The 26,568-nt window shown below is 71.0% G+C and overlaps 2 protein-coding genes across 2 annotated transcripts; one reads left to right on the top strand and one right to left on the bottom strand.

Annotated features, from left to right (window-relative positions):
- The first annotated feature begins 2,837 nt into the window (after positions 1 to 2,837).
- SLC7A7 (solute carrier family 7 member 7) lies at positions 2,838 to 18,291 on the top strand. The gene is given in 11 exon segments (XM_039497982.1): positions 2,838 to 2,990; positions 3,631 to 4,107; positions 9,971 to 10,096; positions 11,139 to 11,284; positions 13,329 to 13,451; positions 14,056 to 14,098; positions 14,101 to 14,158; positions 14,523 to 14,619; positions 16,487 to 16,636; positions 17,115 to 17,298; positions 18,077 to 18,291. Coding segments are annotated over 10 exon segments (1,488 nt in total). The 5' UTR covers positions 2,838 to 2,990; positions 3,631 to 3,632; the 3' UTR covers positions 18,163 to 18,291.
- Positions 18,292 to 18,462: 171 nt separating this feature from the next.
- On the bottom strand, positions 18,463 to 25,388 carry OXA1L (OXA1L mitochondrial inner membrane protein). The gene is given in 12 exon segments (XM_039497371.1): positions 18,463 to 18,675; positions 18,784 to 18,864; positions 19,065 to 19,227; positions 19,333 to 19,437; positions 19,697 to 19,861; positions 21,016 to 21,101; positions 21,451 to 21,594; positions 23,957 to 24,149; positions 24,741 to 24,860; positions 25,146 to 25,289; positions 25,291 to 25,370; positions 25,373 to 25,388. Coding segments are annotated over 12 exon segments (1,410 nt in total). The 3' UTR covers positions 18,463 to 18,562.
- Positions 25,389 to 26,568: the final 1,180 nt, after the last annotated feature.

The raw sequence follows: 26,568 nt of genomic DNA, 5'->3' as shown, positions 1-26,568 counted from the left end.
ATCTTGATTTAGACAGGAGGCCGCCATTTTTTAAGGGTAGTGATAGGCGCAGTCATTTGGGGGAAGGGTTTCACAGGGGCCGCCATGTTGGGACCGGAAATGATCCCAGCAGGCACCGTGGAAAGGCATTTATGGCCGTCGCCATCTTGCTAAAGGAAATTAATGGGCAGCGCCATCTTGGAACCCGCCGCAGGGAAGGTGCCCACTGGGCGTGGCCATATTGGCTGGTTCCTGACGCTGGTGTTGACGCCATCTTGAAAGTGTCTCCACGGGAGCCCAGAAGAGTCAATTGGCGGAATCTCCCTCCCCTCCCCCCCAGATGAAGTGAGTTCTGCCCAGTCTCAGCCTGGGCTCAGCGCCCGGACGCCTGGGTTCCTGGCTGGGCCGGGGACGGGGCCGGGGGCCCCGGGCCGGGGGCTCAGGAACATGCAGCAGGATTCCCGTTAACCCGTGGAACTCACTGCCGGGGGTGGGCTGAGGCCAGCAACGAGCCACGTTCCTGGAGGCCGGGTGGCCCCAGAGCTCGGGGTGGATCATGGGAGCTGGGCTGGCTGGGCCGTGGCTCTGAGCCAGCCCGGCCAGTCCTTGGTTCTCTGACCACGATCCCTGAATGCTGGGTCCCTTTTCTTTCCCCTTCCCAGCCTCTGTGAGGGGGGGGGGCAGGGCAAAGTCAGGGTCAGAGGTCACATAATTAATGGTTCAGCTCATTGGTTATTAACCTTTGGCTGATTATTAATGAGGACGGCAATGAGCCCCAGGCCTGGATCCCCAGCTCTGGAGGCAAATGTCCCCATTGTGTGTAGATACTGCCAGGGGGCAGGTTGCAGCATGGGGGCACTGTTGGAGGAAGTTCACAGTATGGGGGCAGTGTCAGGGTAACTCGCAGTGGGGGTGGGGGGAAGCTCGCAGCGTGGGGGGCACTGTCAGGGAAGATCACAGCATGGGGACACTATCAGAGATCCCCGCAGCATGGGCAGCTCGTCGAGTGGGTGAAGGGAGGCTGGGAGCATGGCGAGGGAAGGTTTCAGCATGGGGGCACTGTCAGGGAAGGTCGCAGCACAGGGGCACTGTCAGGGAAGCTCACAGCGGAGGTGGGGAAGCTCACAGCACAGGGGCACTATCAGGGAAGCTTGTAGCCTGGGGGGACTCTCAGTGTAGCTCGCAGCGTGGGGGCACTGTCAGGGAAGCTCGCAGTGGGGGTGTGGGGGCACTGTTGCAGGAGGAAGCTCACAGCGTGGGGACATGTCACAGAGTCCCCGGGCGCTGCTCTGGAACTGCTCCCCACCAAGCCAGGCAGGACTCTGGGAGCCTCCTCTCCCTCGGAGCAGCCTGTCTGCAGGGCAAGGAGCTCCCACGGCTTCACCTCCTGGGTCTCTCCTTGGAGCATTCAGCCTCCTCGGCCCCTCCGTGCGCTTCCCCCAGCGAGTGCGCCCAGGCGGGGTCCTGGGGGGCCACGGGGTCCTGCCCCCCCACTGCGCAGGCAGACGTGACTCTCAGCCAGCCGGGGACACAGAGGTTTATTCGATGACAGGAACAGGGTCTAAAACAGAGCTTGTAGGTACCGCGAGCCGGGCCCCTCGGCCGGGTCCATTCCGGGGGGGGGGGGCAGTGAGCCAGACCCCCCCCCATCTCCCCTCACTTCTCGTCCCCAGCCAGCTCCACATTGACCCCCCCTCCAGCCCCTTTCCCGGCCAGGAGGTCACCTGACCTCTTTGTTTCCCCCACCGTTAGCACCCCCTTGCAGGGGGGAAGGGCCTGGCCATTAGTTGCCAGGAGACAAAGTGCCGGTTAGAAACTGAGGCCCCCTCCACAGTATTCAGAGGAATCATTGAGAACAGCTCCACTTCGTCACAGGGCACTGTCAGGGAAGCTCACAGCTGGGGGGATTGTTGCAGGAGGAAGCTCGCAGCATGGGTGAGGGGAAGCTTGTGGCAGGGGGCACTGTCAGGGAAGCTCACAGCGGGGGTGGGGGAAGCTCGCAGCAGGGGGCACTGTTGGAGGAGGAAGCTCGCAGCGTGAGGGCACTGTTGGAGAAGGAAGCTCACAGCGTGAGGGCACTGTCAGGGAAGCTTGCAGTGGGGATGGGGGGAAGCTCGCAGCAGGGGGCACTGTTGGAGGAGGAAGCTCGCAGTGTGAGGGCACTGTCAGGGAAGCTCGCAGCAGGGGTGGGGGAAGCTCGCAGCATGGGGGCACTGTTGGAGGAGGAAGCTCGCAGTGTGAGGGCACTGTCAGGGAAGCTCGCAGCGGGGATCACTGTTGGAGGAGGAAGCTCGCAGCGTGAGGGCACTGTCAGGGAAGCTCGCAGCGTGGGCAGGGGAAGGTTGCAGCATGGGGCACTGTTGGAGGAGGAAGCTCGCAGCGTGGGGGCACTGTCAGGGAAGCTCGCAGCAGGGATGGGGGGAAGCTCGCAGCAGGGGGCACTGTTGGAGGAGGAAGCTCGCAGCGTGAGGGCACTGTCAGGGAAGCTAACAGCAGGGGTGGGGAAGCTCGCAGCGGGGATCACTGTTGGAGGAGGAAGCTCGCAGCGTGAGGGCACTGTCAGGGAAGCTCGCAGCAGGGGTGAGGGAAGCTCGCAGCATGAGGGCACTGTCAGGGAAGCTCGCAGCGGGGGTGGGGGAAGCTTGCAGCAGGGGGCACTGTTGGAGGAGGAAGCTCGCAGCATGAGGGCACTGGCAGGGAAGCTTGCAGCGGGGGGGGGAAGCTCGCAGCGTGGGGGCACTGTCAGGGAAGCTCGCAGCGGGGGTGGGGGAAGCTCGCAGCATGGGGGCACTGTTGGGAGGAGGAAGCTCGCAGCGTGGGGGCACTGTCAGGGAAGCTCGCAGCGGGGGGGGGGGAAGCTCGCAGCACTTATCTCCCCTGTCACGCTGCTGGCTCCCCTCCAGGGACCTTGGACCCGGGCCACGGCCCAGCCCCCCCGTCAAGTTAAAGTCTCTGCCCCTCCCGGTTCTTCCTCTTTCTGCGAGGGGACAGACGGGAACGTGCCGGGAGCGGTGAGTGTCTGTGCGGAACCCCGGGGGCCTGGCCTCCCCCCAGCCACTAGCCCCCACTCCCTTCCCAGAGCCGGGGAGAGAACCCAGGAGACCTGGCTCCCACCGCCCCCCCCATCCTGCTCTAATCACTGGCCCTCACTCCCCTCCGAGCTGGGGAGAGAACCCAGGAGTCCTGGCTCCAGCCCTCCCCCATCCTGCTCTAATCACTGGCCCTCACTCCCCTCCGAGCTGGGGAGAGAACCCAGGAGTCCTGGCTCCAGCCCTCCCCCATCCTGCTCTAATCACTGGCCCTCACTCCCCTCCGAGCTGGGGAGAGAACCCAGGAGTCCTGGCTCCAGCCCTCCCCCATCCTGCTCTAATCACTGGCCCTCACTCCCCTCCGAGCTGCGGAGAGAACCCAGGAGTCCTGGCCCCCGTCCCCCTGCTCTCACCCACCAGCCCTCACTCCCCTCCGAGCTGGGGAGAGAACCCAGGTGTCCGGGCTCCCAGCCCCCCCCCGGCTCTAACGCACTAGACCCCCCTCCCCTATCTCCCTGCTGGGGGGGGAGGGGGGCTGTCTGATGAGAGCGGCGCCCCCTAGAGGGGAAAGCGCCATGTCCCATCCTGTGCCCCCCCCTAACCCCTTCTGTCCCCTCTGCAGCCATGGCGCCCGCCCCCCACTACGCCCCGGCCCCCCCGCAGGAGCCTGCGCCCCCCCCGGGGGCCCCCGTCACGCTGAAGCGGGAGATCTCGCTGCTCAGCGGCGTCTGCCTCATCGTGGGGAACATGATCGGGTCGGGCATCTTCGTCTCGCCCAAGGGCGTCCTGCTGCACAGCGCCTCCTACGGGCTGGCGCTGGCCGTGTGGGCCCTGGGCGGCCTCTTCTCCGGCTTCGGGGCGCTGTGCTACGCCGAGCTGGGCACCACCGTCACCAAGTCGGGCGCCAGCTACGCCTACATCCTGGAAGCCTTCGGGGGGCTGGCGGCCTTCGTCCGCCTCTGGGCCTCGCTCCTCATCATCGAGCCCACGAGCCAGGCCGTCATCGCGCTCACCTTCGCCAGCTACATGGTGCAGCCCGTCTTCCCCAGCTGCCCCGGGCCCTACGCCGCCCAGCGCCTGCTGGCCGCCGCCTGCATCTGTGAGGGCACCGGCGGGGCGGGGGGGGGGCGGGGCGGGAGCCAGGGGCACCGGCGGGCGGGGGCGGGAGCCAGGCATCGGCGGGGCGGGGGGCAGGAGTGAGGCACCGCGGGGCGGGGGCGGGGCGGAGCCAGGCACCGGCGGCGCGGGGCGGGAGCCAGGGGCACCGGCGGGCGGGGGCGGGGCGGGAGCCAGGGGCACCGGGCGGGAGCGAGGCACCGGCGGGCAGGGGCGGGAGCCAGGGCACCGGCGGGCGGGGGCGGGAGCCAGGGGCACCGCGGGCGGGGCGGGAGCCAGGGGCACCGGCGGGGCAGGGGCGGGCGGAGCCAGGGGCACCGCGGGCGGGGGCGGGCGGGAGCGAGGCACCGGGCGGGAGCGAGGCACCGCGGGGCAGGGGCGGGCGGGAGCCAGGGGCACTGGTGGGGCGGGGCGGGAGCCAGGGCACCGGAGCAGGAGCGAGGGGCACCGGCGGGGCAGGGGCGGGCGGGAGCCAGGGCACCGGAGCGGGAGCGAGGGCACCGGCGGGAGCCAGGGGCGGGGTGGGAGCCAGGGGCACCGGAGCGGAGCAGGGGCACCGGCGGGCAGGGGCGGAGCGAGGCACCGGCGGGCGGGGGGGCTGCGGGCGGGAGTGAGGGGCACCAGCGGGCTGGGGGCAGGGGCTGCAGGTCGGGAGTGAGGGGCACCTCTTCTCCCGCTCTGGCTGTCACTCGCCCTTTGGCCCAGTCTCTGCCCACGGCCTCCCCACGCCCTGTAGTAACCTCCCACCGGCAGAGCAGGAACCCCGGCGTCCGGGCTCCCAGCCCAGAGGCTGAGGGACGCTGGGGGGTGGCGTGCGGGGTGACCCCGGCGCAGGGCAGGGGGATGTGGGCTGGGCTCAGCTGATGGCACCGGTGCTGAGTCGGCGATTCACAGCCAGAGCCGGCTGCCGGAAACGCCGAGTCAGCCCCCCCACATTGCGCCATCGCCTCACGCGGGCCGGCATGGGGGGCAGGGCCGGGCTGGCAGGGGCTGCGGGTCGGGAGTGAGGGGCACCGGCGGGGCAGGGGGGCAGGGCTGGCCTGGCAGGGGCTGCGGGTCGGGAGTGAGGGGCACCGGCAGAGCTGGGCTAACAGGGGCTGCGGGTCGGGAGTGAGGGGCACCGCGGGGCGGGGGGGGGCAGGGCCGGGCTGGCAGGGGCTGCGGGTCGGGAGTGAGGGGCCCCGGCAGGGCTGGGGGGCAGGGCTGGGCTGGTAGGGGCTGCGGGTCGGGAGTGAGGGGCACCGGGGCTGCAGGTTGGGAGTGAGGGACACCGACAGGATGGGGGCAGAGCTGGGCTAACAAGGGCTGCGGGGCGGGCGTGCGGGGCGCCGGCCGGGCTGGGGGGGGCTAGCAGGGGCTGCGGTTCGGGAGTGAGGGGCACCGGCAGGGCAGGGGGGGGCTAGCAGGGGCTGCGGGTCGGGAGTGAGGGGCACCGGCAGGGCAGGGCTGGGCTAGCAGGGGCGGCGGGTCGGGAGGGAGGGGCACCGGCAGGGCTGGGGGCAGGGCTGGGCTGGCAGGGGCTGCGGGTCGGGAGGGGCACCGGCCGGGCTGGGGGCAGGGGCGGGTCGGGAGTGAGGGGCACCGCGGGTGGGGGCAGGGCTGGGCTGGCAGGGGCTGCGGGTCGGGAGTGAGGGGCACCGGCAGGGCAGGGGCAGGGCTGGGCTGGCAGGGGCTGCGGGTCGGAAGTGAGGGGCACCGGCAGGGCTGGGCGGGCAGGGGCGGCGGGTCGGGAGGGGCACCGGCAGGGCTGGGGGGGCAGGGGCTGCGGGTCGGGAGTGAGGGGCACCGCGGGGTGGGGGGGCAGGGCTGGGCTGGCCGGGGCTGCGGGTCGGGAGTGAGGGGCCCCGGCAGGGCAGGGGGGCAGGGCTGGGCTAGCAGGGGCTGCGGGTCGGGAGTGAGGGGCACCGGCAGGGCTGGGGGCAGGGGCGGCGGGTCGGGAGTGCGGGGCCCCGCCCGCGCGGGGGCGGGGGGCAGGGCTGGGCTGGCAGGGGCTGCGGGTCGGGAGTGAGGGGCACCGCGGGGTGGGGGCAGGGCTGGGCTGGCAGGGGCTGCGGGTTGGGAGTGAGGGGCACTGGCAGGGCTGGGGGGGCAGGGGCTGCGGGTCGGGAGTGAGGGGCACCGGCAGGGCTGGGGGGCACGGCCGGGCTAGCAGGTGCTGTGGGTCGGGAGTGAGGGGCACCGGCAGGGCTGGGCTAGCAGGGGCTGCGGGTCGGGAGTGAGGGGCACCGCGGGTGGGGGGCAGGGCTGGGGTAGCAGGTGCTGCGGGTCGGGAGTGAGGGGCACCAGCAGGGCTGGGGTGGGGGCAGGGCCGGGCTGGCAGGGGCTGCGGGTCGGGAGTGAGGGGCACCAGCAGGGCTGGGGTGGGGGCAGGGCTGGGCTGGCAGGGGCTGCGGGTCGGGAGTGAGGGGCACCGGCAGGGCTGGGGTGGGGGCAGGGCCGGGCTGGCAGGGGCTGCGGGTCGAGAGTGAGGGGCACCGGGGGGGGGGGGGGGTTAATGCCCAGTTGTGTCTGGGCCCGGCCGCGATAAGGGCAGGAATCCTTGGCCCTGTTTAGGATCCCGGCGTCCGCCTCTGGGACGTCCCCGGCTGCCCCCGGCTCCCAGCCCGGCCCCCCCCAGCCCAGCGCCAGGATCCGAGGGGGGAGAGGCCAGGGCCCCCCCTCCTGGGGCCGGGCCCAGCCCGTGTTTACGAGTCTCCCAGTCACAACACGCCTGGGGAAAGATCAAGGTTAACGGGAAGCAGAGAAAAACAACAGGGAGGGGTCTGGGGCTGAGCGCCAGGGAGAGAACCCAGGAGTCCTGGCTCCCAGCCCCCCTGCTCTCACCACCAGCCCCCACTCCCCTCCCAGAGCTGGGGAGAGAACCCAGGAGTCCTGGCTCCCAGCCCCCCTGCTCTCACCACCAGCCCCACTCCCCTCCCAGAGCTGGGGAGAGAACCCAGGAGTCCTGGCTCCCAGCCCCCCCTGCTCTCACCACCAGCCCCACTCCCCTCCCAGAGCTGGGGAGAGAACCCAGGAGTCCTGGCTCCCAGCCCCCCCTGCTCTCACCACCAGCCCCACTCCTCCCAGAGCTGGGAGAGAACCCAGGAGTCCTGGCTCCCAGCCCCTGCTCTCACCACCAGCCCCACTCCTCCCAGAGCTGGGGAGAGAACCCAGGAATCCGGGCTCCCAGCCCCCTGCTCTAACCCCAGCCCCCACTCCTCCCAGAGCTGGGAGAGAACCCAGGAGTCCTGGCTCCCAGCCCCCTGCTCCAACCCACCAGCCCCACTCCCCTCCCAGAGCTGGGGAGAGAACCCAGGAGTCCTGGCTCCCAGCCCCCCCCTGCTCTCACCACCAGCCCCACTCACCTCCTAGAGCTGGGAGGGAACCCAGGAGTCCTGGCTCCCAGCCTCCCCTGCTCTAACCCACCAGCCCTCACTCCCCTCCCAGAGCTGGGGAGAGAACCCAGGAGTCCTGGCTCCCAGCCCCCTCTGCTCTAACCACCACCCCCACTCCTCTCCCAGAGCCGGGGAGAGAACCCAGGAGTCCTGGCTCCTAGCCCCCGGCTCTCACCACCAGCCCCACTCCCCTCCCAGAGCCGGGAGAGAACCCAGGAGTCCTGGCTCCCAGCCCCCCCTGCTCTCACCACCAGCCCCACTCACCTCCCAGAGCTGGGGAGAGAACCCAGGAGTCCTGGCTCCCAGCCCCCCCCTGCTCTCACCACCAGCCCCACTCACCTCCCAGAGCTGGGGAGAGAACCCAGGAGTCCTGGCTCCCAGCCCCCCCTGCTCTCACCACCAGCCCCACTCCCCTCCCAGAGCTGGGGAGAGAACCCAGGAGTCCTGGCTCCCAGCCCCCCCTGCTCTCACCACCAGCCCCACTCCCCTCCCAGAGCTGGGGAGAGAACCCAGGAGTCCTGGCTCCCAGCCCCCCTGCTCTCACCACCAGCCCCACTCGCCTCCCAGAGTTGGGGAGAGAACCCAGGAGTCCTGGCTCCCAGCCCCCCTGCTCTCACCACCAGCCCCCACTCCCCTCCCAGAGCTGGGGAGAGAACCCAGGAGTCCTGGCTCCCAGCCCCCCTGCTCTCACCACCAGCCCCACTCCCCTCCCAGAGCCGGGAGAGAACCCAGGAGTCCTGGCTCCCAGCCCCTGCTCTCACCACCAGCCCCACTCCTCCCAGAGCTGGGAGAGAACCCAGGAGTCCTGGCTCCCAGCCCCCCTGCTCTCACCACCAGCCCCGCTCGCCTCCCAGAGCTGGGGAGAGAACCCAGGAGTCCTGGCTCCCAGCCCCCCTGCTCTCACCACCAGCCCCGCTCGCCTCCCAGAGCTGGGGAGAGAACCCAGGAGTCCTGGCTCCCAGCCCCCCTGCTCTCACCACCAGCCCCGCTCGCCTCCCAGAGCTGGGAGAGAACCCAGGAGTCCTGGCTCCCAGCCCCTGCTCTCACCACCAGCCCGCTCGCCTCCCAGAGCTGGGAGAGAACCCAGGAGTCCTGGCTCCCAGCCCCCTGCTCTCACCACCAGCCCCACTCCCCTCCCAGAGCCGGGAGAGAACCCAGGAGTCCTGGCTCCCAGCCCCCCCTGCTCTCACCACCAGCCCCACTCCCCTCCCAGAGCTGGGGAGAGAACCCAGGAGTCCTGGCTCCCAGCCCCCCGGCTCTCACCACCAGCCCCCCGCCCCTCCCAGAGCTGGGGAGAGAACCCAGGAGTCCTGGCTCCCAGCTCCCCCTTCTCTCACCACCAGCCCCACTCCTCCCAGAGCTGGGAGAGAACCCAGGAGTCCTGGCTCCCAGCCCCCTGCTCTCACCACCAGCCCCGCTCCTCCCAGAGCTGGGAGAGAACCCAGGAGTCCTGGCTCCCAGCCCCCCCTGCTCTCACCACCAGCCCCGCTCCCCTCCCAGAGCTGGGGAGAGAACCCAGGAGTCCTGGCTCCCAGCCCCCCTGCTCTCACCACCAGCCCCACTCGCCTCCCTGAGCTGGGGAGAGAACCCAGGAATCCTGGCTCCCAGCTCCCCCTTCTCTCACCACCAGCCCCACTCGCCTCCTAGAGCTGGGGAGAGAACCCAGGAGTCCTGGCTCCCAGCCCCCCTGCTCTCACCACCAGCCCCACTCGCCTCCCAGAGCTGGGGAGAGAACCCAGGAGTCCTGGCTCCCAGCCCCCCTGCTCTCACCACCAGCCCCACTCGCCTCCCAGAGCTGGGGAGAGAACCCAGGAGTCCTGGCTCCCAGCCCCCCCTGCTCTCACCACCAGCCCCACTCCCCTCCCAGAGCTGGGGAGAGAACCCAGGAGTCCTGGCTCCCAGCTCCCCTGCTCTCACCACCAGCCCCGCTCCCCTCCCAGAGCTGGGGAGAGAACCCAGGAATCCTGGCTCCCAGCTCCCCCTTCTCTCACCACCAGCCCCACTCGCCTCCCAGAGCTGGGGAGAGAACCCAGGAGTCCTGGCTCCCAGCCCCCCTGCTCTCACCACCAGCCCCACTCGCCTCCCAGAGCTGGGGAGAGAACCCAGGAGTCCTGGCTCCCAGTGGCTCCTGCTCTGACCCACCAGACCCAACGCCCCTCCCAGAGCTGGGGAGAGAACCCAGGAGTCCTGGCTCCCAGCTCCCCCTGCTCTCATCACCAGCCCCCACTTCCCTCCCAGTGCCAGGGAGAGAACCCAGGAGTCCTGGCTCCCAGTGGCTCCTGCTCTGACCCACCAGACGCAACGCCCCTCCCAGAGCTGGGGAGAGAACCCAGGAGTCCTGGCTCCCACTCCCCTGCTCTGACCCACCAGCCCCCACTCCTCTCTGGGAGACAGGAAAGAACCCAGGTGTCTGGGACGCGCAGGGGGCTCTGGGGGCGACTCGGGGGGTCTCACGCTCTCTTCTCCCCCCAGGTCTCCTGACATTCGTTAACTGCGCCTACGTGAAATGGGGGACGCGCGTCCAGGACGTCTCCACCTACGCCAAGCTGCTGGCGCTGCTGGGCGTCATCGTGGCGGGCGTCGTCCGCCTGGCGCAGGGTAGGGGAGCCGGCGCCCCTCAGTCCTGCCCCACAGCCCCCGGTGCCCCTCACTCCCGACCCGCAGCCCCTGCCAGCCCAGCCCTGCCCCCCTCAGTCCCACCCCGCAGCCCCTGCCAGCCCAGCCCTGCCCCCCCGCCCTGCCGGTGCCCCTCATTCCCGACCCGCAGCCCCTGCCAGCCCAGCCCTGCCCCCCTCAGCCCTGCCGGTGCCCCTCACTCCCGACCCGCAGCCCCGATGCCCCTCACTCCCGCCCCGCAGCCCCCGATGCCCCTCACTCCCGTCCCGCAGCCCCCGATGCCCCTCACTCCCAACCCGCAGCCCCCGGTGCCCCTCACTCCCGACCCGCAGCCCCTGCCAGCCGAGCCCTGCCCCCCTCAGCCCTACCGGTGCCCCTCACGCCCGCCCCGCAGCCCCTGCCAGCCGAGCCCTGCCCCCCTCAGCCCTGCCGGTGCCCCTCACTCCCGACCCGCAGCCCCCGGTGCCCCTCACTCCCAACCCGCAGCCCCTGCCAGCCCAGCCCTGCCCCCCGCAGCCCTGCCGGCGCCCCTCAGTCCCGCCCCACAGCCCCTGCCAGCCGAGCCCTGCCCCCACCAGCCCTGCCGGTGCCCCTCACTCCCGTCCCGCAGCCCCCGGTGCCCCTCACTCCCGACCCGCAGCCCCCGGTGCCCCTCACTCCCGACCCGCAGCCCCGGTGCCCCTCCCTCCCGGCCCGCAGCCCCCGGTGCCCCTCACTCCCGACCCGCAGCCCCTGCCAGCCCAGCCCTGCCTCCCTCAGCCCTACCGGTGCCCCTCAGCCCCGACCCACAGCCCCCTGCCAGCCCAGCCCTGCCCCCCTCAGCCCTACCGGTGCCCCTCAGCCCCGACCCGCAGCCCCTGCCAGCCCAGCCCTGCCCCTCAGCCCTACCGGTGCCCCTCAGCCCCGACCCACAGCCCCCTGCCAGCCCTGCCCCCCTCAGCCCTACCGGTGCCCCTCACTCCCGACCCGCAGCCCCCGGTGTCCCGCAGCCCCCCAGCGGGCTAACTCCCTGGCCCCCCCGCAGGACACTCCGAGCACTTTGCTGACCCCTTCGCGGGCTCCTCGCTGGCCGTGGGGGACCTCGCCCTGGCCCTGTACTCGGCGCTGTTCTCCTACTCGGGCTGGGACACCCTCAACTTCGTCACCGAGGAGATCAAGGACCCCGAGAGGTGGGTGCTGCTCCCAGGGAGGCCGGGGCCTGCCCTGGGGGTCTCCCCGGCACGGAGGTGGAGCCCGGCCTGTGGGGAGGGGGTGCGGCCTGGAGCCACGGCGCCCCCCAGTGGCCGGGCCAGGGGCTGCACCATGGAGAAGTCTTGGCCTTTCCCTTCACTTTGTTTAACCCCCCGGCGTGTTCGGCCCCAAGCTGCCTGGGGGGGCCGGGAGCTGGGGGGCATCATTGCGGGGCCCCAGGGTCAGTGAGTTGCAAGTTGTGACGAACTGGGAATGTTCTTAGTGTTTGCTCTGAACACGGTGTTGGTGCCTCAGTGTCCCCTCTGCCGTTCTTAGTCTCGAGGGGGTGGATGGGGGTGTGATTGCTGCAGGGCAAGGGGCCAGTGCACCGAAATGCCTGGCGGCTGCTCCCAGAGCCTCCTGTAGCCCCCTCCGGGTCTGGAATCTGCTCCCAGAGCCGTCCTCCTCCTCCAGCTGCACGATTACCTGGGCCTGGGCGAGCTTCCCGCTCTGTGCACAGGGTCACACCGTCCTTCTCAAGGGGATGGTGACAGGAACCTGCTGCTGCAAAATCCTTCTCTCTGCCAGGGTCGAGCGGCAGCTCCTCCGCCCCGAGACTGCTCCCTGCAGCCCTCAGGGGGACCCCGTTCCTCCAACCGTCCTTCTCGCTGGTCACACACTCCCAGGGGTTAACCGCCCCCTCAAACCGTCCCTCGCTGAGCCTTCAGCACGCCTGGTCCTCATTATCCCCCCTTCGTTTTACTGCTCCCCAGTCACTCGCTGCAAGCAGCGCCATTCACGGGGTGCAGGACATCCCACCGCTGCCACCAGCTGTCACGGGGTCCCTGGGCGCTGCTCTGGAACTGCTCCCCACCGAGCCCGGCAGGACTCTGGGAGCCTCCTCTCCCTCGGAGCAGCCTGTCTGCAGGGCAAGAACCTCCCACGGCTTCACCGCCTGGGTCTCTCCTTGGAGCATTCAGCCTCCTCGGCCCCTCCGTGCGCTTCCCACAGCGAGTCCGCCCAGGCGGGGTCCTGGGGGGCCGCGGGGTCCTGCCCCCCCCCGCGCAGTCATGGCTACACATGACTCTCAGCCAGCCGGGGACACAGAGGTTTATTCGATGACAGGAACAGGGGCTAACACAGAGCTTGTAGGTACCGCGAGCCGGGCCCCTCGGCCGGGTCCATTCCGGGGGGGGGGGGCAGTGAGCCAGACCCCCCCATCTCCCCTCACTCCTCGTCCCCAGCCAGCTCCAGACTGACCCCCCCCTCCAGCCTCACCTTCTTCCCTGGGCCAGGAGGTCACCTGACCTCTTTGTTCTCCCCCACCTTTAGCATCCCCTTGCAGGGGAGGGGCCCAGGCCAGCAGTTGCTAGGAGACAGAGTGGGGCATTTCGGTGCACTGGCCCCTTGCCCTGCAGCAACCTCCCCCCCTGATCCCACCCCGCAGAGACTAAGACCTGCCGAGGGGACACTGAGGCACCAGCACCGTATTCAGAGCAAACGTTAAGAACATTCCCAGTTTGCCACACAAGGACTTGGGGGTTGGGTGCTGAGTGAGGCGGGTCCATGGGGGACCGGGTCGGGCGGGGAGTGGGGGAGGGATCGGGGGGCCGGGGCCGGCTTGGGCTGAGAGTGTGCGTGGGGGATCGGGGGGGCCGGTCGGGAGGTGTGTGTGGGGGGATCCGGGGGCCGGGTCGGGCGGTGAGCGGCGGGATCGGGGGGCCGGGCGGTGGCGGGGATCCGGGGCCGGATCGGGAGCTAAGTGTCGGGGATCGGGGCCGGGAGGTGAGTCGGGGATCCGGGGCCGGGCGGTGAGCGGTGGGATCGGGGCCGGGCCGGGAGGTGAGTCGGGGGGATCCGGGGGCCGGGCCGGGAGGTGAGTCGGGGGGATCCGGGGGCCGGGCCGGGCGGCGGGCGGGGGGGATCCGGGGGCCGGGCGGTGAGCGGTGGGATCCGGGGGCCGGGCCGGGCGGCGAGCGGTGGGCTCCGGGGTCCCGGGTGCCCCCGCGGGAGGCTCCGGCTCTGACCCGGCTTGGCCCCCCGGAACCTGCCGCTGGCCATCGGGATCTCCATGCCGCTGGTTTCGGCCATTTACCTGTTGACCAACGTGGCCTATTACACGGTGCTGGCGCCCGCCGAGCTGCTGGCCAGCGACGCCGTGGCCGTGGTGAGCCCGGGGCGGGGCGCGGGGCCCGGCCGTGGTGAGCCCCGGGGTGGGGCGCGGGGGCCCGGCCGTGGTGAGCCCCGGGGTGGAGGGCGCGGGGCCCGGCCGGGGTGAGCCCCGGGGCGGAGGCGCGGGGGCGCGGGGGGCCCCGGCCGGGTGAGCCCCGGGGGCGGAGGGGCGCGGGGCCCGGCCGGGGTGAGCCCCGGGGCGGAGGGCGCGGGGCCCGGCCGGGTGAGCCCCGGGGGCGGAGGGCGCGGGGGGCCCGGCCGGGGTGAGCCCCGGGGGCGGAGGGGCGCGGGGGCCCGGCCGGGGTGAGCCCGGGGGCGGAGGGGCGGGGGCCCGGCCGGGGTGAGCCCCGGGGGCGGAGGGCGCGGGGACGGCCGGGGTGAGCCCCGGGGCGGAGGGCCCCGGCCGGGGCGGGGCGCGGGGGCCCGGCCGTGGTGAGCCCCGGGGGCGGGGCGCGGGGGTCCGGCCGTGGTGAGCCCCGGGGGCGGGGCGGGGCCCGGCCGGGGTGAGCCCCGGGGGCGGAGGGCGCGGGGCCCCGGCCGCGGGGCGCGGGGGCCGGGCGCGCGGGGCCCCGGCCGGGCTCTCACCCCGTCTCCCACAGAGCTTCGCCGACCGCGTCTTCGGCGTTTTCAGCTGGACCATCCCCTGGCCGTGGCGCTGTCCTGCTTCGGGGGGCTGAACGCCTCCATCCTCGCCGCCTCCAGGTGCGCCCCCGGAGCCCCCGACCCGCCCGCAGCCCCCGCGCCCCGGCCCGCTACCAGGCGCCCCCGGCCCGCCCCGCCGCCCCCCCCAGTTCTCCCCGCCCTGCTTCCAGGTGCGCCCCCGCCCCACAGCCCCTCCCGCGCCCCCCGCCCCGCCCCGCAGCCCCCAGTTCCCCCGCCCCGCAGCCCCGGCCCGCCCCGCCCGCCGCCCCCGCGCCCCCGGACCGCCCCGCAGCCCCCTGGCCCCGCCAGTGCCCCGCGCCCTGCTTCTAGGTGCGCCCCCGCCCCGCATCCCCGCAGCCCCCCCCGCGCCCCCCCTCACAGCCCTGCTGCCCCCCCGCCCCGCTGACTCTCTGCTCCGCCCCAGGCTGTTTTTCGTGGGCTCGCGGGAGGGGCACCTGCCCGACGCGCTCTGCATGATCCACGTGGAGCGATTCACCCCCGTGCCAGCGCTGCTCTTCAACGTGAGCCCCACGCGCCACGGGACAGACCATTCCCGGGGGGGGGGGCAAGGGACAGACCATTCCCCGACCCCCCACGCGCCACGGGACAGACCATTCCCGGGGGGGGCAAGGGACAGACCATTCCCCGACCCCCCACGCGCCACGGGACAGACCATTCCCGGGGGGGGGGCAAGGGACAGACCATTCCCCCACCCCCGTGCCAGCGCTGCTCTTCAGCGTGAGCCCCACGCGCCACGGGACAGACCATTCCCCGGGGGGGGGCCACGGGCCAGCCCACTCCCCGACCCCCGTGCCCGCGCTGCTCTTCCCCGCGACCCCCACGCGCCACGGGACAGACCATTCCCGGGGGCAAGGACAGACCATTCCCCACCCCACGCGCCAGGGGACAGACCATTCCGGGGGCAAGGGACAGACCATTCCCGACCCGTGCCAGCGCTGCTCTTCAACTTGAGCCCCACGCGCCACGGGACAGACCATTCCCGGGGGGGGGGCAAGGGACAGACCATTCCCCGACCCCCGTGCCAGCGCTGCTCTTCAACGTGAGCCCCACGCGCCACGGGACAGACCATTCCCGGGGGGGGGGGCAAGGGATAGACCATTCCACGACCCCCGTGCCAGCGCTGCTCTTCAACGTGCGCCCCACGCGCCATGGGACAGACCATTCCCTGTGGGGGGGAGGGCAAGGGACAGACCATTCCCCGACCCCCCTGCCAGCGCTGCTCTTCATCGTGAGCCCCACGCGCCACGGGACAGACCATTCCCGGTGGGGGGGGGCAAGGAACAGACCATTCCCCGACCCCAGTGCCAGCGCTGCTCTTCAACGTGAGCCCCACCCGCCACGGGACAGACCATTCCCGGGGCGGGGGGGGGGCAAGGGACAGACCATTCCCCGACCCCCGTGCCAGCGCTGCTCTTCAACGTGAGCCCCACGCGCCACGGGACAGACCATTCCCGGGGGGGGGGCAAGGAACAGACCATTCCCCGACCCCCGTGCCAGCGCTGCTCTTCAGCGTGAGCCCCACGCGCCACGGGACAGACCATTCCCGGGGCGGGGGGGGGCAAGGGACAGACCATTCCCCGACCCCCGTGCCAGCGCTGCTCTTCAGCGTGAGCCCCACGCGCCACGGGACAGACCATTCCCGGGGGGGGGGGACAAGGGACAGATCATTCCCTGTGGAGGCAGGGGCACGGGATGGACCATTCCTCATTGGGGGGCCATGGGATAGACCAGTGCTTCTCAGCCAGGGGTCCAGGGCCCGCTAGGGGGCCGTGAACAGGTTTCAGGGGGGCTGCCAAACAGGGGTTGCCATGGGGTGTCATGGGACCGATCATAGCCACGGGCCAGATCATAGCTAGGGCCACGGGACAGACCATCCTCCATGGGGTGGGGGCCACGGAACAGACCACAGTCCACATGGGCAGATTTCACACCCTGGAACAGTCCAGGTTTCCTGGAGGCCAGGTGGTTGTTCAGTGCAATGGGACAGTCCATTTGCCTGAGCGTGTGAGGGCAGGGGTCAGGTCAGTCCATTCCCTCCACCCCCCACCCACCCCACTTGAGGGCCCCCGGGACAGGCCATCCATGCTCCTGATTGGAGGGGCCCACTATTCCATGGATCAGTCCACTGCCGGCTCTAAGTGTGTGGGGGGGTGTTCCTGTGGGTCAGCCCATTACCCCAAAGGGGAAGATTGTCCCATAGGTCAGTCCATCCCCCTGTCTCAGGAGGAGGACATCTCAGGGGTCAGTCCATCCCATTGGGGGGGGGGGGGGGGATGTCCCACGGGTCAGTCCATCCCTGTCTCGGGAGGGGTGTGTGTGGGCCGTGGGTCAGTCCATCTCCCTGACGGGGGTCTCTCCCTCGCCCAGGGGGCCATGGCTCTGGTCTATCTCTGCGTGGAGGACATCTTCCAGCTCATCAACTACTACAGCTTCAGCTACTGGTTCTTCGTGGGCCTGTCCATCGCTGGGCAGCTCTACCTGCGCTGGAAGGAGCCCAACAGGCCCCGCCCACTCAAGGTAAAGCCCCGCCCCGTCCCACAATCCTCTGGGGGCACAGTCTCCCCATCTGTCTCCTGGCCCATCCCATAACGTCCTGGGGCAGGGTCCCCACTTATCCCATGATGCCCGGGGCCGGTGGCTCCCCCCCACAGCTCCCTGCCCGTCCCACGATGCTCTAGGGCAGTGGCTCACCCCCCCCGCTCCCTGCCCGTCTCATTATGATCTAGGGCACTGGCTCCCCATCCCCCCAGCTCCCTGCCCATCCCATGATGCTCCAGGGCAGTGGCTCCCCCCCCCAGCTCCCTGCCCCTCCCATTATGCTCTAGGGCAGTGGCTCTCCCCCCACAGCTCCCTGCCCTTCCCATGATGCTCCAGGGCAGTGGCCTACCCCCCATCCCATGAAGCCTGGGCCAGCGGCTCCACCCATGTGCCCCCAGCTCCCTGCCAGTCCCACGACGCCCCGGGGCGGCAGCTCACCCCCTGGCTGTCTCCCTAGTTGAGCATCGTCTTCCCGCTGTTTTTCTGCCTCTGCACCGTGTTCCTCGTGGCCGTCCCGCTCTACACCGACACCCTCAACTCGCTCATCGGCATCGGCATCGCGCTCTCGGGGCTGCCCGTCTACTTCCTGCTGGTGCACGGCCCGGACACCCGCCGGCCCCGCTGGCTGCGGGCAGCTGTGGGTGAGTGAGCCCCCGCGCGGTGCCCCTCACTCCCGACCCGCAGCCCCTGCTAGCCCAGCCCTGGGCTCCCCCCAGCCCTGCCGGTGCCCCTCACTCCCGACCCGCAGCCCCTGCTAGCCCAGCCCTGCCGGTGCCCCTCACTCCCGACCCGCAGCCCCTGCTAGCCCAGCCCTGCCGGTGCCCCTCACTCCCGACCCGCAGCCCCTGCTAGTCCGGCCCTGCCCCCCACAGCCCTGCCAATGCCCCTCACTCCCGACCCGCAGCCCCTGCTAGTCCGGCCCTGCCCCCCACAGCCCTGCCAATGCCCCTCACTCCCGACCCGCAGCCCCTGCTAGTCCGGCCCTGCCCCCCACAGCCCTGCCAATGCCCCTCACTCCCGACCCGCAGCCCCTGCTAGCCCAGCCCTGCCCCCCGCATCCTGCCGGTGCCCCTCACTCCCGACCCGCAGCCCCTGCTAGCCCGGCCCTGCCGGTGCCCCTCACTCCCGACCCGCAGCCCCCTGCCAGCCCGGCCCTGCCGGTGCCCCTCACTCCTGACCCGCAGCCCCTGCTAGCCCAGCCCTGGGCTCCCCCCAGCTCTGCCGGTGCCCCTCACTCCCGACCCGCAGCCCCTGCTAGCCCAGCCCTGCCGGTGCCCCTCACTCCCGACCCGCAGCCCCTGCTAGCCCAGCCCTGCCGGTGCCCCTCACTCTTGACCCGCAGCCCCTGCTAGTCCGGCCCTGCCGGTGCCCCTCACTCTCGACCCGCAGCCCCCGCTAACTGTCCCGCTCTCCCTGCAGCCGGTGCGTCCCGCCACATCCAGGTGCTGTGCCGGGCCGTGGTGACGGAGCTGGACCCCGATGACGCGCGCCCCAAATCCCAGTGACGGAGCCAGGGGGGAGGGGGCACCTGCCCTCCCCCGCAGACCCACTCCTCCCCTTTTATTTATTGGCCTCCTTGGCCCCCCCTTGCCCCGGAAGCAGCTGCTACCAATAAACCAGCATCACTCCAGTCACAGCCGGCTCCGGGCGTCGTCCGTCCACCCCCCCCCCCCCCGTGCACTGTGCCCCAGCTCTCTCCTGGCCCCCTCCCTGGCACGGAGCCCCTCAGTGCCCCACAGTAGAGGGGTCTCCAGCGCAGCCCACAAGCAGAGTCCAGTGGCACCAGCGGGCGGGTGACGGGTCCTTTATTGGCTCAGACGCACCACCCTGAGCAGAGTCCGGGGGGGGGGGGGGGGCGGGCTTGGGCGCCCCCCGCTGGCAGATCCGGGGTCCCGGGGTTGGGTCTCAGCCCAGTGTGTCCTGCCAGGGCCTCTTCGGGCGGGGGCTGGAGTCAGGGCCGCCAGCCCCGCCCTCCTTCTGCTGCAAGGGGTTGTGGGAGAAGGTCTGGCGCAGGGGTCCTGGGGGGAGAGACAGGGCGAGGGGTGAGATGGGCTGGGGGGGGCCAAATCCGAGCCGAGCGCGCGGGGGGTCCCCAGCCCTGGGGGTGGGGGGGGGAGGGCACAGACCTTTGGCGGCCAGGGCCAGGTGGTTCTTGATCCGCCGCTCCCGCTCCTGCAGCTGCTGGGCCAGCTGGGCGTCCTTCCAGCCTGCGGGGGACGGGGGAGGAGTTAGCCCCCTGCCTGCGCCGAGCCCCCCCGAGCTCCCCCCGGGTCACTCACCAGCCCGCAGGCTCGGGACGAAGCCCCGGCGTGGGGCCAGCTGGGCGTCCTTCCAGCCTGCGGGGGACGGGGGAGGAGTTAGCCCCCGCCTGCGCCGAGCCCCCCCGAGCTCCCCCCGGGTCACTCACCAGCCCGCAGGCTCGGGACGAAGCCCCGGCGCGGGGGCAGCTGGGCCGGGTTGTGCCGGACGCGGTCGGGGATGCGGAGCCTGGTGCGGATGGCCGGGACCCGCAGGAGCCCGACCTGCGCCAGGGAGAACAGGTTGGACGTCAGCCAGTAGGTGAAGATGGCCTGGGGGAGACAGGGCAGCGTCAGGCGTGGTCCGGGGGGGCGATCGGGGCCAGGCCCCCCCCAGGCTGCCCCCCCGCCGCCCTTCTCCCCCCCGCAGGCTCTCACCGTGGGGAAGCTGATGGTCAGTGGCAGGATCACGAGCGGCATCACCCGGAAAACCGTCTTCATCACCTTCAGGTTGGGGTTGTCCACCCCGGACTCCGCCCCCAGCTGGGGGGGGGAGGGACACACAGAGGGGCAGGTTAGAGACAGGCGCTGATGCTAGAGCAGAGCCCCACCCTTCACCCCCCGCTTCCCAGTGGGTTTACAGGAGCCCCACTGACCTTTCTTTATTGTAGGTCCTATATTATTTTCATCCCTCTCCCGGGCAGCAGGGGGCGCTACAGCGTAATGAGCACGGTCCTGCCCCTAGCCCTAGCTCCCTTGGTTAGTGTAGGTCCTACAGTATCGCCCGCCCCTCGGGGCTCACCTCCAGGATAAGCCACATGGTGCCGGTGACGACGAGGGGCAGGACGTAGAGGGGGTCGGCCGCCGTCAGATCCACGAACCACGCCAGGCCGCCGCTCTGCATGCTGGGCACGGGCAGGGCGGCCATCTCCCGCAGGGCGATGAAAAACGAGATAAAGACGGGGGCCTGGAGCGGGGGCAGAGACGGGGGTCAGAGCCATGGGGAGATGGGGGCTGCGGGTCGGGAGTGAGGGGCACCGGCAGGACGGGGGGGGCAGGGCTGGGCTAGCAGGGGCTGCGGGTCGGGAGTGAGGGGCACCGGCAGGACGGGGCGGGCAGGGCTGGGCTAGCAGGGGCTGCGGGTCGGGCGTGAGGGGCACCGGCAGGGATGTGGGGGGCAGGGCTGGGCAAGCAGGGGCTGCGGATCAGGAGTGAGGGGCACCGGCAGGGCTGGAGGGGGGGCTGGGCAGGCAGGGGCTGCGGGTCGGGAGTGAGGGGCACCGGCAGGGCTGGGGGGGGGCACGGGGCTGCGGGTCAGGAGTGGGGGGCACCGGCAGGGCTGGGCTAGCAGGGGCTGCGGGTCGGGAGTGAGGGGCACCGGCAGGGCTGGGGGGGCTGCGGGTCGGGAGTGAGGGGCACCGGCAGGGCTGGGGGCAGGGGCTGCGGGTCGGGAGTGAGGGGCACCGGCAGGGCTGGGGGCAGGGGCCGCGGGTCGGGAGTGAGGGGCACCGGCAAGGCTGGGGGCAGGGGCTGTGGGTCGGGAGTGAGGGGCACCGGCAAGGCTGGGGTGGGCAGGGGCTGTGGGTCGGGAGTGAGGGGCACCAGCAGGGCTGGGCTAGCAGGGGCTGCGGGTCGGGAGTGAGGGCACCGGCAGGGTTGGGGGCAGGGCCGGGCTAGCAGGGGCTGCGGTCGGGAGTGGGGGCACCAGCAGGGCTGGGGCTGGGCTAGCAGGGGCTGCGGGTCGGGAGTGAGGGGCACCGGCAGGGCTGGGCTAGCAGGGGCTGCGGGTTGGGAGTGGGGCACCGGCAGGGCTGGGGGCAGGGCGGGGCTGGCAGGGGCTGCGGGTCGGGAGTGAGGGGCACCGGCAGGGCTGGGGGGACCAGGGCCGGGCTAGCAGGGGCTGCGGGTCGGGAGTGAGGGGCACCGGCAGGGCTGGACGCTGGCAGGGGCTGCGGGTCGGGAGTGAGGCACCAGCGGGGTGGGGCTGGGCTAGCAGGGGCTGCGGGTCGGGAGTGGGGGGCACCAGCAGGGCTGGGGGCGGGGCTGGGCTGGCAGGGAGCTGCGGGTCGGGAGTGAGGGGCAGGGCTGGGGGCGGGGCCTGGAGTAGGGGCGGAGCCTTACCTGGACCAGCGGCACCAGGAACCCCCGTATGGGGTTGACGTCATGGGCCTTCTGGTACAGATTCAGTTCTGAATACGACTTGGAGACTGGGGGCGGGGGGAGGAGAGTTATGGGCTGGGCTCTGATCTCCCAGCCCTCCACAAAGCCCCGCCCCTAAAGCCTCCAGGCTCCGCCCAGCCAGCCCCCAGGCTCCTCCCCCTCCCAAGGTCTGCACTATCTCTGAGGCCCTTATGCTTCTCCCCTTGACCCCAGGCATCACCTTCCTGGCTCACAAGCCCCACCCCTGGGTCTAGACCCCACCCTCCAACTCTCAGGCTCCTCCCCCTCTTGCTGACCCCACCCACTTCCTGCCAAGATCCTACCCACATCCCTTGCCTCCGTCCCCCTTTTCTCCCCACCCACCCCAGGTCCCTGGGCTCCGCCCCCAGCCCTCACATTCAAACTGGTTGCCGGAGCGCTTGGCGTCCTGCATGCGCTGCGTGAGCCGGGTGATCTCGGGCAGGTGGTTGTTCAGCTTGGCGGCCTCCCGCTGCCCCTTCACGATGAGCGGGAACACCAGACAGCGCGCCGCCACCGTGCCTGGGGAGAGAGCGTTACCCACAATGCACCGCGTTACCCACAATGCACCGGGCAGCGCGCCGCCACCGTGCCTGGGGAGAGAGCGTTACCCACAATGCACCGCGTTACCCACAATGCACCAGACAGCGCGCCGCCACCGTGCCTGGGGAGAGAGCGTTACCCACAATGCACCGCGTTACCCACAATGCACCGGGCAGCGCGCCGCCACCGAGCCTGGGGAGAGAGCGTCACCCACAATGCACCGCGTTACCCACAAGGCACCGGGCAGCGCGCCACCACCGTGCCTGGGGAGAGAGCGTTACCCACAATGCACCGCGTTACCCACAATGCACCGGGCAGCGCGCCGCCACCGTGCCTGGGGAGAGAGCGTCACCCACAATGCACCGCGTTACCCACAATGCACCGGGCAGCGCGCCGCCACCGTGCCTGGGGAGAGAGCGTCACCCACAATACACCAGGCAGCGCGTTACCCACAATGCACCGGGCAGCGTGCCGCCACCGTGCCTGGGGAGAGAGCGTTACCCACAATACACCAGGCAGCGCGTTACCCACAATGCACCGGGCAGCGCGCCGCCACCGTGCCTGGGGAGAGAGCGTCACCCACAATGCACCGGGCAGCGCGTTACCCACAATGCACCGGGCAGCGTGCCGCCACCGTGCCTGGGGAGAGAGCGTCACCCACAATGCACCGCGTTACCCACAATGCACCGGGCAGCGCGCTGCCACCGTGCCTGGGGTGAGAGCGTTACCCACCATGCACCGGTCAGCGCGTTACCCACAATGCACCGGGCAGCGCGCCGCCACCGTGCCTGGGGAGAGAGCGTTACCCACAATGCACCGCGTTACCCACAATGCACCGGGCAGCGCGCCGCCACCGTGCCTGGGGAGAGAGCGTTACCCACAATGCACCGGGCAGCGCGTTACCCACAATGCACCGGGCAGCGCGCCGCCTCCGTGCCTGGGGAGAGAGCGTCACCCACAATGCACCGGGCAGCGCGTTACCCACAATGCACCGGGCAGCGCGCCGCCACCGTGCCTGGGGAGAGAGCGTTACCCACAATGCACTGGGCAGCGCGCCGCCACCGAGCCTGCGGAGAGAGCGTCACCCACAATGCACCGGGCAGCGCGTTACCCACAATGCACCAGGAAGAGCCGCGCCACCGTGCGTGGGGTGAGAGCGTGTCCCACAATGCACCGGTCAGCGCGTTACCCACAATGCACCAGGCAGCGCGTTACCCACAATACACCGGGCAGCGTGCTGCCACCGTGCCTGGGGAGAGAGCGTCACCCACAATGCACCGGGCAGCGCGTTACCCACAATACACCGGGCAGCGCGCCGCCACCGTGCCTGGGGAGAGAGCGTCACCCACAATGCACCGGGCAGCATGTTACCCACAATGCACCGGGCAGCGCGTTACCCACAATGCACCGGGCAGCGCGCTGCCACCGTGCCTGGGGAGAGAGCGTTACCCACAATGCACCGGGCAGCGTGCCGCCACCGTGCCTGGGGAGAGAGCGTTACCCACAATGCACCGGGCAGCGTGCTGCCACCGTGCCTGGGGAGAGAGCGTCACCCACAATGCACCGGGCAGCGCGTTACCCACAATACACCGGGCAGCGCGCCGCCACCGTGCCTGGGGAGAGAGCGTCACCCACAATGCACCGGGCAGCGCGTTACCCACAATGCACCGGGCAGCGCGCCGCCACCATGCCTGGGAAGGCGTTACCCACAATGCACTGGGCAGCGCCGCCACCGTGCCTGGGAAGCGTCACCCACAATGCACCGGGCAGCGCGTTACCCACAATGCACCAGGAAGCGCGGCGCCACCGTGCCTGGGGAGAGAGCGTTACCCACAATGCACCGGGCAGCGCGTTACCCACAATGCACCAGGCAGCGCGTTACCTACAATACACCGGGCAGCGCGCCGCCACCGTGCCTGGGGAGAGAGCGTTACGCACAATGCACCGGGCAGCGCGTTACCCACAATGCACCGGGCAGCACGTCACCCACAATGCACCGGGCAGCGCGCTGCCACCGTGCCTAGGGAGAGAGCGTTACCCACAATGCACCGGGCAGCGCGCCGCCACCGTGCCTGGGGAGAGAGCGTCACCCACAATGCACCGGGCAGCGTGCTGCCACCGTGCCTGGGGAGAGAGCGTCACCCACAATGCACCGGGCAGCGAGGATCACTTGTGACAACCCGGGGAGGCCTCCCACCGGTCTGGGGGGATATAGCGTTACCCACAATGCACTGCACAGGCTGCCCTGGTACTTGGGTAGGGGGTGGGGCAAACCATTACCCCCAGTGCATTGTGGGTAGCTCTCTCGCCCGGCGCCCCGCTATCCCAGCATGCCCCTCACCGGCCACGATGGCGCCCCACCAGGGCAGCCCCAGGTCGGCGTGCAGGAACTCCAGCAGGTTCTGGATCAGCCCCACGGGCGTGTAGGAGCCGAGCCCCAGCTCCGCCAGTCCCAGCTCTGGCACCTCCGCCAGCTCCCCCCCAGGCACTGCGCCCCCCAGGTCTGGGGGCGGGGCAGCCGCGGGGGGCAGCACCTGGGGAGACGAGACAACGAGATAGCGGCACCCCTCACTCCCCACCCGTGGCGCAGGCCTGCCCCTGCCCCCCCCCCAGCTCTGCCGGTGCCCCTCACTCCCGACCCGCAGCCCCCTGCCCCCCACATCCTGCCGGTGCCCCTCACTCCCGACCCGCAGCCCCCGGCCCCCACCATCCTGCCGGTGCCCCTCCCTCCCGACCCGCAGCCCCCTGCCCCCCACATCCTGCCGGTGCCCCTCACTCCCGAGCCGCAGCCCCTGCCCCCCCCGCCCTGCCGGTGCCCCTCACTCCCGACCCGCAGCCCCTCCCCAGCTCTGCCGGTGCCCTCACTCCCGACCCGCAGCCCCTGCCCCCACCATCCTGCCGGTGCCCCTCACTCCCGACCCGCAGCCCCTCCCCAGCTCTGCCGGTGCCCCTCCCTCCCGACCCGCAGCCCCCTGCCCCCCACATCCTGCCGGTGCCCCAAACTCCCGCCCCCCACCCCCCGCCCCCCCCGGTGCCCCTCACACCCCCCCCGCAGCCCTGCCCCCTGGTGCCCCTCACTCCCGCCCCGCCCCCGGTGCCCTCACTCCCGACCCGCAGCCCCTCACCTGGGCCGCGCTGCTCTGGCTCCGGGCCGGGGGCAGCCGCAGGAGAAGCCGGGGCCGCGGGGGGGCGCCACGCGGGCCGTTTCCATGGAGCCAGGCGGGGGGGGCCGAGCCCCTGCGGATCTGGGGGGAGAGGATCGGTGACCTTTGACCTCCCCATGCCAAGGTGCAGCGGGGCTCCCCGGGTCACGACCCCGGCTGGTCCCCGGGCTGGTCCCGGGGGGGCGGGGCTTTCCGGTCCCCGTGACGTCACCAGCGGGGTCATGCCCGCGGACCCCTCGTGGGCCTCCTACCTCAGTGACCTTTGACCTCTAGGGCACCGCGATCCAGACCACGTGACCACCGCCCCCACCCCGCTTCCCTAAGGTCATGACCGCTGTGACGTCACAGGGTAACCCCGGATCCCACCTGCGTGTGGAGCCCCCTGAGGAGCGGGGCGAGCTCCGGGGCTCCCAGCCGGCGCCAGCCCCGGCCCGCTGCCGCGCACGCCGCCATGTTTGCGGGGAAGGAGCCGCCTCCGGCTGCGCAGAGACCCAGCGCCGCGCGCCCGCCCTCGGAGCAAGCGCTGTGCCAGATGCGAAGCTCTGCCGAAGCGAGCGCAGCCATGTTTGTTATGGGCACGCACCGTATCTTGACAGAGTCAGGCGCCATCTTGGGAACGGGCAATACGCACGCCCTCCAGACTATGGGCAGCGGCCATCTTCGGTAGTGGCAAATCCCCGTCAGCCCGTAGGCGTGGCCGCCATCCTGACTGAAGGCGTCCGGCCGCCACTACTGCGTCTGTCAGCCATATTGAATGAGGGAGGCAACCATGATGAGACAGGGCTGGCGCGCGTGCGTGTTTGGAAGGCGGCCACGTTGGCTGAAGGCATGGTCACATGATCTGTTACCAAAGGCGGCCATATCAAGAAAGGGCAACGTCACCACTGACCGGATGTCCGCTAGCAGCCATAGTGAATGTGGCAAAGTGTGGCTATGGCGGCCATTTTGAGTGTGGTCTGGCATGCGCAGAGGTGCGTTTGAGTGAACGGCGGGAGCCATATTTAATTTTGGCAAAGGACTCTTGGAGCCATTTTAGGTGAGGGCAAGGTCCCCACGCCTGCCACGGGTCTGAGGCCGCCCTGGAGGCAGCCATGTTGGATGTGGCACAGAAAATTGACCTCAGACTCATACTGGAAACGTCTTAAAGGGACCAGCCCCGCGGCTCATCCCTCCCACCAGCCCCTCCCCCACAGCCAGTCCCCGCCCCACCGGATGCACATTGGCCACATGGGGGCAGCGGGAGACACATCCTGGCCCCCAGGCTCCCGCCCCCTCCCAGGGCCAGGGCGCGAACCCAGGAGTCCGGGCTCCCCGGCTGAGGCTCAGCCCTGCTCCTGGGGGCTGGGGTTTAGCTACCAGGGCTTTATTTTAGACTGGGGGGGGAGGGGGCACTGGTGAGAAATGGCCACAAGGGGGCGGCAGAGGCCTCCCGTTAACAACTGCAGATGAACCCCGGAGTCCTGGCGCAGGACCGGCTCCCGACTTGTTTTTGTGATTCGCCCCAGCGGGCCTGCAGCGAATGGGGAAGTGAAACGAGCTAATTAAACAGTCTCGTGCCGGGGGTGGGGGTGGTGGGGCTTTAGGAATAAAATGCTGCGGCCCCTCGAGCCGCCTCTGTCCGAGGACAGACAATAAAGCCTCGGCCGGCTCAGCGGGGATCGGTGACGAGTCAAGGCTGGTGTGACGGAGCGATTCTGGCGGGACCCAACTGAGAGTGCCAAATCAGGACCAATTGCTTAAACAGGGCAGTCACAGCCCTAGGCTGGGGTTTTTCCACCTCTAAGGCAAA

This window comes from Mauremys reevesii, linkage group 13 (genome assembly GCF_016161935.1).
Source record: "Mauremys reevesii isolate NIE-2019 linkage group 13, ASM1616193v1, whole genome shotgun sequence".
Taxonomy (NCBI): Eukaryota; Metazoa; Chordata; order Testudines; family Geoemydidae; genus Mauremys; species Mauremys reevesii.
Note: the sequence above shows the minus strand (reverse complement) of the source record. Positions and strands in the feature narration are given on the sequence as shown.